General features: G+C 35.6%; 1 protein-coding gene across 4 annotated transcripts; it reads right to left on the bottom strand.

Moving 5' to 3' along the window:
- Positions 1-8021: 8021 nt before the first annotated feature.
- On the bottom strand, positions 8022-10296 carry LOC121797796 (symplekin-like). Of its 4 annotated transcripts, none has more exons than XM_042196516.1 (9): positions 10149-10296; positions 9936-10010; positions 9404-9512; positions 9247-9327; positions 9102-9173; positions 8938-8982; positions 8781-8864; positions 8451-8554; positions 8022-8376 (listed from the first exon to the last, which is right to left on the bottom strand). In XM_042196516.1, the coding sequence occupies exons 2-9, from the start codon at positions 9980-9982 to the stop codon at positions 8238-8240; spliced, it is 681 nt and encodes a 226-aa protein (XP_042052450.1). In that variant the 5' UTR covers positions 9983-10010; positions 10149-10296; the 3' UTR covers positions 8022-8237. The 4 variants fall into 4 exon arrangements, with proteins under 4 accessions (XP_042052450.1, XP_042052453.1, XP_042052449.1 ...); XM_042196519.1 differs by having other exon boundaries at positions 9404-9497; XM_042196515.1 differs by lacking the exon at positions 10149-10296 and having other exon boundaries at positions 9936-10142.
- Between the last annotated feature and the right edge of the window lie 2707 nt (positions 10297-13003).

Genomic DNA, 13003 nt, shown 5'->3' with positions numbered 1-13003 from the left:
AACTCCACTAGACTCTGTCGAGCAATAATAAATAATGTGCGGGAATCGGGAAGGGTAGAAAAAAATATCGAAATACCGCACTTATTATATTAAAAAATACTGTAAATATTAGTTTCTGGTATACCGCAATCTTCGGTAAGGTATGATATCATACTAAAATCTTTCAGTACGGTAACAGTATCAATTTTTCTATACCGTGGTATACCGTAATATACCGAATATTCTATATATAGAATCCGTAGATTCGGTATATAGAATCCTTAGTGCATACCGAAAAATCGTTATATGTCGAAATATTATATAAATATGTTATTATATTTAATAGGATTTTAATCTATACAAAACTATATCTAAATATAGAAACGCAGAACAAAAGCATACAAATGTCGTTTTAGGTTATTGTTAGTTTATTTTTAGGTCATTTTAATAAATGATGACCTAAAATGATCTAAAAATGACATCAAACCCAAATTTTATAAAATGACATAAAACTGATTAATAATAGCCTTCCGTGTTTTTTACTCCCTCAGTCCCACAAAAATATGAGTCCCACAAAAATATGCATTCTTTCCTTTTTAGTCCGTCCCACAAGAATATGCACTTTTTAATTCTAGAAACTCTTTTCTCTCTATTAAGGTGAGACCCAATCTCCACTAACAATACTTTTAATTACTTTTTCTCTCTACATCTCTCTTACTTTACCAATTTTACATTAAAACTCGTGTCGAATCCAAAGTGCATATTTTTTGGGGACGGAGGGAGTATTAATTATTGACCATTAGATCACGTAATCCTAAGGCCAAGATTTGAGCTGCATTTTTGGATTTAGATATGTTCTTGTTTGGATCATATTCCCTTTATATATAAAATAGAATTAAAAAGAAAAAGTCTTTGAAAACCCTACTTTTAAATAGTTTGTGTATAAAATAGATTCTTTTTGGATAAAGGTATTACGACATACCGTACCATACTTCGATATACCGTAAAAAGTGTGGTACACCGCAATAACGGTAAGGTAACAGTATCAAAAATTAGCCATACCGAAAATTTGGTATGATATTGCTTTTGTCATACCACAGTTTTCTGTACGGTGTGAAGTATGACCTTCTCGATACGCTATACCGCACCGATCCACCCCTTCACATGGGTTTAAGAAACTTTAAGAAAGTGAGTGGAAAAAAGTTAGTGGAATAACAGTTGCACTTGTATATATTAGTTTAAAATGATATGTGAGTGTAATGAGTTAGTGGAATATGAGACCTCTTTACCATTTATAGTTATTATGAACTGGGACAACTATTTGGGAATGGATCAAAATGAAAAATGGGACTCATATTCGCTGATAGAGGGAGTAAGTACTAGTATATGTCATTCCAACCATATACACTAAACATAAATCCCAATATAATATTTCATATTCACATTCCCCCTCCGTATCTTATAATTTGTCACCATTTGATCCGACACGGATTTTTAAAAAATGTAATAGAAAGTTGGTTAAAAGGTGGTGTTATATATTAGTTTTATAATAAAATGTGAGTGTGAATGAGTTAGTAGAATATGAGGTTCACTATTAAAAATGGTAAAAATGAAAGATGACAAATTTTTGGAGACAATAGAAATAAGTGACAAATTTTTAGAGACGGGGACCTCACAACACTTTACAAATTATTTATATAAATTAAATAAGTTAGTACAATTTGCTTATTAATATATTTATATATTAAATTTATTATATATTCAATAAAAATATACACTAACTTCAAAATTAAAGTACATTATGTTGGGGTTCGTGCAACGGAAGATCACGGAAACAAATGGATCCCTAAGGATCCATTTAGGTGATTATGTGATTAAATCTAATTTTTATGCAATTAATATAGATTTATGATGAACACATCAAAAAGACATAAAACATTTGTTACCTTTTGATCCTTCCAAGGATCGACATGGCCCGTACCTTCTCCACGTGTCGAATCTTGTCTCGATCACGAATCTTCTAACCTATTACAATGCTCGTGATTATCCATTTTCATTAAAAAATCTTAGATGAGCTTGATAGATTTAGATGAAGCTTCGAAGACAAGAGCCCTAATTATGTTACGAATAATTATATCCAGATCTGTACGAGAAGAGCTAGAAAACAAAACTTCTTTCTTCTCCACTAGGGGGCGCCGATTTCTAGGGTTTTAGGAGGCTAGGGCACAAAAATTCTCTTTATCTTGTCTTCTCTTCATCTCTATTTATTTTGTACTACAGAAAATAATATTAATCTCCCATCAATTCCCAATTTCCGAAGACCTGGGTTCCACTTTTATTTATAATATTTTGCGCGTTTAAGATTTTTATTATCCATTAATTTAATTCCTATGTCTGGTATGAGACTTCTGAATTACATTAATATCTCTTCCGAAGAGTTTTATAGTTTGAAAATATAGTCATACTACCATTCTCGCGTTTAAGATTTTTATTATCCATTAATTTAATTCCTATGTCTGGTATGAGACTTTGAATTACATTAATATCTCTTCCGAAGAGTTTTATAGTTTGGAACTTTATTTATTATTCGTTGAAAATTCCAACTGTCCATTTTTACTGAATAATAAAATCATTTTCTAAACATCTTTTGAAAATATAGTCATACTACCATTGACACGCAAATTCAGTGTAATAATATTCTTGATATATTTTAGTCATTTAATTACTACCACTCAAGATATCATGCTTTGGGTTACAAAAAACCCTTGCACCTTAATAAGTCAAAGCGGTGTATGATTAAATGAACATATATACAATATTATGTACAAAGACTAAGAAATACTAAACTCCCGAGATCGTATCTTTCAGTAGATAGCAATAAAGAATACTCTTATTTGTCGGATCCGTTCAATATTATACCACATTAGTGTTGTTAGCCTTTCCTATGGAGAAAAGAGCTTATCTTACAAACACTGCAACCTTTCTGATATGAAGCCAAAGCCTTTCTTCTTGGAAGGTCAAGTCCTTTACTGTGTGAACTCATCAGATTCACTACTTGACCTACAATCTAGAAGCTTTAGACTCATTTATTTAATGCATCAATATCATTGATAAACTATTATACTAATTTATTGAATCTCAAAATAAGGGTTCGAAGTGGATACAAAGTTTCTCGTATATGTGCATGTGTAAGTGTACAAGTACATGTACGCTCGAAGAAACTTTTAGTATACAAACCCCAACAATCCCACTTATACTCAAAGTATGCTTTTAAGTATACCATTTGCTTGCTGGTACCCTAAACATCTTCCACTTATACTCAAAGCAGGATTTGACTATCTTGCACCCAAACTATAATCCATTGAATCTACTAAATAGTTTCTTGGAGTACATTAAAAATCGATAAGTTTATTGGGATCAACATTCTTAAGTACATCTAGAGAAAGATGATGCGGTTCAAGGCATATCTAGGATTTTTGGTAAGTTGGAATAATTTTGCATCTTCTTCAAGTGCACTTATACATATTCCTTCACAATAATTTGTTGGATATTTTAGTGTAATTGGATTAACTTGATTGATCAATATGATCATTATAAGACATCAAATAAGTTGGAAGTGCGGAGTGCACACTTATTTGAATTTGTTATGATAAGACGGGGTTCGGGGGCAGCGCCCCTGAGTAGCGGGGTCCAAGGGGCGGCAGCCCCTGGCGGGGTCCAAGGGGAAGTGCCCCTGGCTGGGGTCGAGCTGTTAAAAAACTGTTAAAAACAGTTGTGATATTGAAAGGATGCAACGTTTCACTTTCAACCTCCTTTTATTGATCATCTTCTGGTTCGAAAAAGGATCACAAAATCTACATACGATATACTTCAAAACCTGAATTGTATCCGATCAAATATTGGTAGAACCGCCAAATTGATTTGATCTGAAAGTGTTTTCACGCCTTTTCAGGATATCCAAATTGTTCACCTTTGATAATATCTCCCTAACAAAGATCAAATCAAATTTTCTGAAAATGTCGAACAAGGAAACGACAAAGGAAGCAACGAAAGGTTTTGCGAAGTTGGATAAGTTTGCTGGCCAGGATTTCAGACGCTGGCAGAAGAAGATGCATTTCATGTTAACGGATCTGAAGGTCGTGTACGTTCTGAGTACTCCCATGCCCGAGGCTGTTGATAATGAAACTCTGGAACAGACGAGAAGGCGGATGAAATAGGAGAACGATGTGTATCAAAACGTAGAGTCTGCTAAAGAGTTGTGGGATTCCCTCGAAGCCAAATATATGGCAGAAGATGCTTCTAGCAAGAAATTTCTTGTTGGGAATTTTATTAACTATAAAATGGTTGATTCGAGGCCTGTCATGGAACAATATAACGAATTGTTGAGGATATTGGGATAGCTACCTTGGCTAAGGCATATAGTCAAGTGTATAATGGAAAGTCAAGACACTTAGGTGTTAGACATAGCATGATTCGTGAACTTATTACGGACGGTGTGATATCTGTGGAGTTTGTGAGAACTCACAACAATTTAGCCGATCATTTAACCAAAGGGTTAAGTAGAGATCTTGTGCACAAATCGGCTATAGGGATGGGATTAAAGTCCACTATAAATCTCTGATATTAAGATACCCAATTCTCATTTAGTATGACACTAGATGTTGAATTCAATGTGGAAGGCTAAATATTTGGAGATTGGAACACATTGAAGAATCATCCCAAGGTATGTGTTCAAACCTACAAGTTAAGGAGATTGAATGTATATATTCTTAATAGTTCTTTTGAAAAATTGCATATGTAGGTGCAAGAATAAAGGAACTACCTATATAAGCATGAAGATTAGCCGCTTCAAGAAGCTAGGACTTGGCTTTGACATGTTTATGAAGGATAAGGACATAGGCTAGTAAATATAGTGTCAAGATAGAACGTATTTGTATGTAAACTTTTGTGTACATTATCTTCGTGTATTCAAGGTGAGTTCCCATGGTTCAATACTTAGAGACACCATGGGTATTCGAATGTATGAAATGTATAGTGTACTGAGGTGAAATTCAATCGTTACGATATTTCATTTATGCAAAAGTTTGAATTTTGAGATGACTTGTTTTAGTTAATCAAGGATTGCACTAAAATAGGGGAGGATTGTTGGATATTTTAGTGTAATTGGAATAACTTGATTGATCAATATGATCATAATGAGACATCAAATAAGTTGGAAGTGCGGAGTGTACACTTATTTGAAGTCGTTATGATTAGACGGGGGTTCGGGGGCAGCGCCCCTGGCTGGGGTCGAGCTGTTAAAAAACTGTTAAAAACAGTGGTGATATTGAAAGGATGCAACGTTTTACTTTCAACCTCCTTTTATTGATCATCTTCTGATTCGAAAATGATCACAGAATCTACATACGATATACTTCAAAACCTGAATTGTATCCGATCAAATATTGATAGAACCGCTAAATTGATTTGATCAGAAAGTGTTTTCACGCCTTTCAGGATATCCAAATTGTTCACGTTTGATAATATCTCCCTAACATAATCCAATGACCTTGGTCCTTTAACTACATATTTTCTATGAGTGCAATCTCGAATGTTCACATCAAAACCATTAATAGGCTTTCATGATCCGAGATCAACACCAATCTCATTCCCATCAATTTCAATTTCAATTTCAATTTCGTTTGATTTCCTATAAACTAGTAGTACTAAATTATTTTCGAATCATATTGTTCTCATTCAACTTCACACTAAATTCGAGATATTTTAAGAAAAAGGTTATCTCTAACCTAAAAAATCACAATTTAGAATTACAATAAAAAAACACAATATTAAAATAATATGAAATCATCATACCAAAACATGAAGAAAAAAATAAGTTAGGTATATTTAATGGAGAGCATTAGGGTGCCACCATAGTTAGAGTGAGAACGTACCACCAACCTCGTGCTGCCACGTGGCACGCTATCGTGCAATATTAGGGACGTATCCAACAATATCATAGTAGTCGTTTTAGATGGATTTCTACAGATTGCATGATAGTACTACGTGGATTGCAGTGTAGATTGTTGAGTATTGCATTATTGTCTATAATTCAAAATAACCGTATACATTCATCTCAATTCGTGCACAAACATACATTAATCAATCAGTGATATAAAGTATTCATCCCGCTCTATAATAGTGAAGGCATTTTTTTCCATAAAAACAACATTTGTGGATTGTGAGGTGCATATTGTTAGTAATTTAAAAATTTTCTTATCTTGAATTGGCCTAATTTTAATGGACAACTAAAATTGGAAAATTTAATCTATTTTTTGGATAGTGGAGGTACTTTATCTACATATATACACGTAGTGACCCATTTTTCGGTCGTGATAATAAATAAATAATAATATTTTATAAATATAGAACATAATTTTAAATTTACTTATATTATTTGATATATTAACACATTTAATATTAACAAAGTCTACGAATACTGGTTCATTTATAAATATTTATATCATGTAATTAACCTATTCAAATTTTAATAAATTAATTAAGATTGAAATTTCTTATTTCACCGCATACATTAATGGATTACTTAGAAATTTACGATTAATAATAATTCTAGAAAATGTACATATTTGATAAATATAATTTTAATTTCTTATTTCACCGCATACATTAATGGATTACTTAGAAATTTACGATTAATAATAATTCTAGAAAATGTACATATTTGATAAATATAATTTTAATTTAACATATTCAAATTTTACTGAATATATTATAATATGAAATTTCTTATTTCACTACAAACGTTTACTCGATCACATAGAAATTTATGAAATATAATAATTCTAAAAAACGTACGTATTTCAAAATTAAATTTTAAGAATAATAAGAGTTACTACTATACTCCCTCTCACGTTACTTGACACGTTTCTTTTAGTCACAAGATTTAAGAAAGTTGTGTTTAGTGGGTTAAATAAAGTAGAATAGAGAATAAAGTAAATGATAAAATAAAGTATGTGTAATCAGATGTTCTGTTTTTAACCGAAAAAGAAAAATGACTCAAGGAACTTGGGACAATAAAAACTGGAATACGATTCTAGTAACTTGAGACTGAGGGAGAATAAAGTAATGCTACATGTATCATAGAAAATATAAAACTAGTATTGAAACAAAAAGGAGAAAACAAAAACGTAGTATAAGAGAGAATTATAAAGTAGCTGAATATATGAAAAATGTTAAGCATAAATGCAAAATGAAATACAAAGAAAAGTGAAGGATAAATGCTAAAAAAAAGTGCGACGAGTCTGGGTCTCGAAACCTCGAGTGTCGTAGGCGCACAAACCAGCTCCACCAACAAATAGTTATGTAATACTCCATCTGTTCCAGCTAAGATGACACATTTCTTGATCGGTACGAGATTTTAGGCGTTATTGGTTAATATATTTAATTAGAGAAATAAAAGGTGGATGTAAGTATTAAAATAAAGAGAGAAAGATAGATAAATATTTTAATTGAAGAGATAAGAAATGATTGACTATATTAATTGGGGAGAAAAAGTTTTTAAAAGAGAAAATGTGTCATCTTATTAGGAGCAAACTAAAAAATAAAATATATCATTTTATGTAGGACAAAGAAACTAAAATCATAGGTATATGTATATAATAAAAAGCAATGCTAGGGGTCAGGTATATACTGATAAAAAGCATAGGTATATACTGATAAAAAGCAATGTTGGGGGCCACTGGGGGGACCCTCTGTTCTACCTGGGTGCAATCAATTGCAAATCGCGTCTTTCCTACATACTATGAACCAAAATTTAGACCATATACTTCCTCCGTCTCAAGGTAGTTGAGTCATTTCAATTTTATACTTATTTTTAAAAAATTATTATGAATAAATAAAGTAAAAAAAAAATAAAGTAAGAAAAAAATAACATAAAGAAATATCTTATATATATTACTTTAACTATTTATTATCATTTCTTCAAAACGAGAGCAAGAAAGAAACGACTCAACTACCTTGAGACGAAGGAAGATCAAAACGAGTGCAAAAAAAGAAACAACTCAACTACCTTAGAACGGAAGTAGAGAGTATATAATTAGATTTTTATACTGTCTCGATTCCAGGATGCCTTTTGTCTTATGAAATGTCAGGGATCAATATACTGAAAAACTCAAGTTCTTTTAGATTGAGTAAAACCCCCGAAATGCGAAATGGTTTTAGATGTTTTTGGGAGAAGACTAATCAGTTTTAGTATAGATTTACATAGATTCCTTGGACTTTTCTGTCGCAGCTTCCTTTTCCGAATTATCGGCCTCTTCGGTCTGAGTTTGTGATTGAGCTGGTTTTGTTGTAGAGGTTGGTAGCTCTTGCTCCAAGGCCAGAACAGTTAATGTAGACCTGTATAACAAAGTTTGCTAATTTGATGACATGAATCTTTAAACAGATGTGAATATGATGGGTGCAGCTCAAACCTCGGAAGCGTGGATCTTATGTTCGGTTGGCTTGCATGTTCAACCAAAGGAGCCTTGAGAGCTGGTATTCTATTCAATGAATTTTCAAGCTGTGCTGCCGTTAGCTGCAAAATTAAGACAAAAAAACTTGGGTCAACTAAAACATTTCACAACACATTCATAGAAGATGCTATCCTGAAGATTCAGGACATGATGAAATATCAATTCTTCAGTAATATATGCATGCTAACCCAAACAAATGGTCGGGTTCGAACAACGACACATGGATAGCTAAACAAAAAATCACATGGAGGTGAACATTTTGAAAACGACTGCAGTGGAGTAATTCACCTGAAGCAGAACACCGAATGAATCTGGCATGGTCACATGTGCACACTTCACAAAACCCACCCACTGCCTTGGATTCTTCCAAATCTACATTTCAAATGTAGTTGATAAAGTATCTTGTAGAAAAAGAGGATTTATTAACGCATGGTTAAACAGGTACCTGCTTGCTTACAAGACGAGATAGAATCTCCATTATGAATTGGACCTGAATTTTTTTTTATAAAAATAAAAATATTGTGACTAAGAGAAGGCTGACGATATAAATACCGGAAACAAGATATCAACTTAATAAATATTTAAGAACATAGGTTTTATGTGTCTTACCAAAGAAGGAAAAGCGCCAATTGCTTGCAATACTGTACGCATGAATAGAAAGGGTAAAGGAATTTGCTCGACCTGCACAATCATGTAACCTTATAGTATGCTGTGTTAACAAAGTAGCAGGACACTTGCAAAAGGATATCTTTACCAATTGATTCAACACTTTGGCCAGAACTTGCTGCGAAAATGTATGTCTCTGTTCAACACAAGCATTGCAAGCATCTGTGATCTGCTAGCAAGAAATATATTCAGTAAATGAGTAGTTCAGAAAAACTAAGTGCATAGAAAGAAAGCAGCATTCTTGCCTTTCTCAAAGGAACTCCATCTTTTTCTGGGTCAATCTTATGGATGGCAATTAATGCTTCAGCAGGGGTTAAGACCGGAGTAGAATGATTGAACCTACAGGATAATAACCTTTCAAAAACTGGTCAGGAGACAAAACTAGACTATTAAAAAAAGATAATGATTCATATCCTTGTGGCCTGTTTCTGCATTGCTCATTTATATCTAAGGGCGGAGTAAGAACTTATAGGAATTTAAGATGCATATTTCTAAGACACTGATATTCAGCATGCTTCTTCAGAAATAATTCAGGGAAAGCGTAAGGATCAGTTTTTTTCTCAATAAGATTGCCGTTAAGGTAAGGGCCAAAGGCACGACAACAAGGGTGGATAACTGTTACACAAGGCAGATCTGAATCATCTGATAGACACGTGCATATTTTTATAATACAATTCCACCAAAAAATATATCCATATCCTCCAAATTGCTTTGGCACTATCTATAATAAAGACATGAAATTCAAGGCAGGTTAAGATATAATCAGGAATAGAGTACCTGAAAAAGACGAGAAAGCACAACTTGGAACTTATCCAGTGGTACATTCACAAGACGAGGAAAAAGTACTGAAACCTAGAAAGCAGAAGCAGATCTATCTTTATTGAGGAAAGGTGATAATAGTAGAAGGAAAAATATAATAAGAGAGAATTCAATACAGAGTGTCAAATAAGAAGGATTAAACAATCGAAGGAAGTTATGGATGATTCTGACCTCATCTTTTGATAAGAAAGGTAATACAGGAACCAGAATATCAATATCCTGAAAATTGATAATCAATAATAGATCAGAAAAGTCAAACCAGGGTTTCTCAGGAGAAAAATATATATTCCCCCAAACATTTAATGCTAGTGTATCTGGTTCATATTTAAGAAGAAAACAATACTCCCTCCATTCCACCATAAGCAGGGCGTTTCTTTTGGGCACATGATTTAAGTCTTTCTGGAGGAAAATTCCAGATGTTGGCCATAACAACTTCGGCTATTAACTCGGCTGAAATGCTAGAGATGAGAATCTCCAAAGAAGCAGCCGCTTTCTCACCCCGAGCAACCAATGCAGCAAACATTGCCACACGCTGCTCACACTTGGCTTAAGACATGTGTTAGACCCAGCAAATTCACGAATTTATCCCCTAGACCTATGCATGAAATTAGCCTTATCAAACTGCTCACACTTAAACCATGCTTGTCCTCAAGCATGAAAGACAAGAAAAAGGAATAAGGCAAATTTCAACGCAGGGTCCCCAAGAATGACTCTACAAACAAGACACTAACACAAAAACAGACTCCAAGACCTAGACAACTACAGACTCATAAAAGAAAACATCACACAAAGAGAAACAAAACACAACAGATAAGCATGCACTAGCTTCAACTTTTAGGCGACTGTCCCCACAAGCTTAAGTTCTCTCCGATCGCCTACAGTCTTCAATTCCTCCCCCTTCCTTCTTCTACCTAAACGGTCTGTCAGTTCGTCAAGATAGCCTATTGATTTCCCAGCGGTTAGGTTCGCTCGATCACTCATACCTCACCAGGGATGTTAGGATCGAAACGCTCCAAAGTTAAAGTTACACCACTGATGCGTTGGGTTATGAGAGTTTCTCCTTTCTATCGTCTCCCTTTTTTTCTATATATTTTTTTCATTCCTGGGTCAGGTAATTTTTACTTCTTGCCCTTAGGTAATTAATCTTCTTTTTCCCTCTTTTTTCTATTTTCCCCCTGGACTTCATCCAGCTTATACCTCCGATTTGTTATTTTATTCCTCCTCTGGACTTCGTCCAGCTTATACCTCCTTTTTCTGGACTTCGTCCAGCTTATACCTCCAGTTCTGGACTTTGTCCAGCTTATTCCTCTATAATCCATTTTTTCCTCTTTTATACTCTACTCCCTAAGCATCAAGTGGCAGCCCAATTTTTACATGTTAGCTCAAAGTGTTTAGGCTCATAACTCGCTCTTATAGTAGGGCTGCACAACTAGGTTATCTAGGGCATTTTCTATCGTCCTTACTTCATTCAGACCGCTTTTAGTTTATTAAGGAAAAAGGCATCAAAGTTGACGTGTATCCTTTCTTCAATCGCTCTTACTAAAGGAAACTTGCCTTATTATATCCACTAGCTCATGCAACACGCAAACATAAAAACCTAGAGATACTAAGACAAACTTACTGCACTTACTCCCTCCCCCTCCCGCTTCACTCAAGCTTGTCCCCAAGCTATTCTAGTGAAGTGGGGAAATAGGGAAGGACGAACAAAACAAACTTCTCACACTTAGACCGGACACCGGGCTAAGTGGGAGAAAGCACACAAACAAAACCAAACATGCAAAAACAGAACAACCCCTTCTCACACTTAGACCAAGGATTGGGCTAAGTGTGGGAAGGTGCAACACATATATACAGAACATAGCATGCTGGCACAGATAAACACAAACCGAAAGCGAAAAACTAAAAGAAATGGAAGAGTAAAAGTTACTTGGTTTGGGGGGGAATCAATTCGGGGTCTGGCCCCCGCGGGAGCCAGCCTTGAGCGGGGCAGACGGTTGGGTCACTTTAGCTTTCTTCTTCGCCGGCGAATCCGGAGTCTCTGTCATCTCGTCATGCTGTCCCGGCACTGCCTTTCTTACGGTCAAGGGCTTAGTCGCGGACGGGGCAGTTAGAGGCTTCGTCGCCTGGGGAGGCTTCTGGAGAGATAAACTTCCTTGCCCTGGTGATTTAGAAACGCTGCCAGGGCCAGGAAGAGATTCTGGCATCCCGGGAAACTTCGCCTTGAGCCACTTCGTCATTATCATCATCACCGAGACGCCTTTTTCCAACCTATCAGTGTGCCTTGTCGACGCTGCCACAAGGTCAGTAAGACGTCGCTTGAGGGCCACGACCTCCTCTCTGACCTTCCCGACTTCCATTCTCATCTCGTCTACCTCCGTTCTCACTCCTGCGACTTCTTTCCGTACTTTTTCAACATCGACACTGTCCTTTCCTTTACCCCGTAGGGCCACAATCTCCTCTCTAACCATCTTGATTTCTGACCTCATCCATCCCACCTCCTTCCTCATTGCTTCAACTTCAACCTTGGCTCCTGCCCCCACACTTGCTGTTTCTTGTTTCACCTGGATGTCCGACCCGCCAACCTCATAAAAGCATACCTCCTTCCCAGACATGTATAGAAGCCCCTTATTGAAGAAATAGTCGATATTGAAAACCTCTGGGGCATGCACATCTCCACATCCCGGCACGACTTGGCTATCTTCAATATTACGTTGCGTTGCAGGTATGCCCCTAGGATGTGGCATGTGTACATGTGTCTGGAAGGATTTGCGGCCATTTGATGGCAAAGCCTGGGCTAGCTAGTAGCCCAGGTGCACACGGACTCCCTTGGCCATACACCAAGTGAAGTATAGGTCGGGCGTGGTCAAAGCAGCGCTCGCAGTTCCCATCAAGTTATAACTGATGAACGTCTGAGCGAATCGCAGGATCTGGTTGTCAATGTGGGAAGCCTTCGAACAGCTTGTCTTAAACTGACCCACCTTCGGGGGGGTTATAAACTCCCAGGCGCTCTGTGGACGGAAACCTGG

Source organism: Salvia splendens, chromosome 4, assembly GCF_004379255.2.
Source record: "Salvia splendens isolate huo1 chromosome 4, SspV2, whole genome shotgun sequence".
NCBI classification, from domain to species: Eukaryota; Viridiplantae; Streptophyta; class Magnoliopsida; order Lamiales; family Lamiaceae; genus Salvia; species Salvia splendens.
This window is presented reverse-complemented; position numbering and strand designations above follow the sequence as displayed.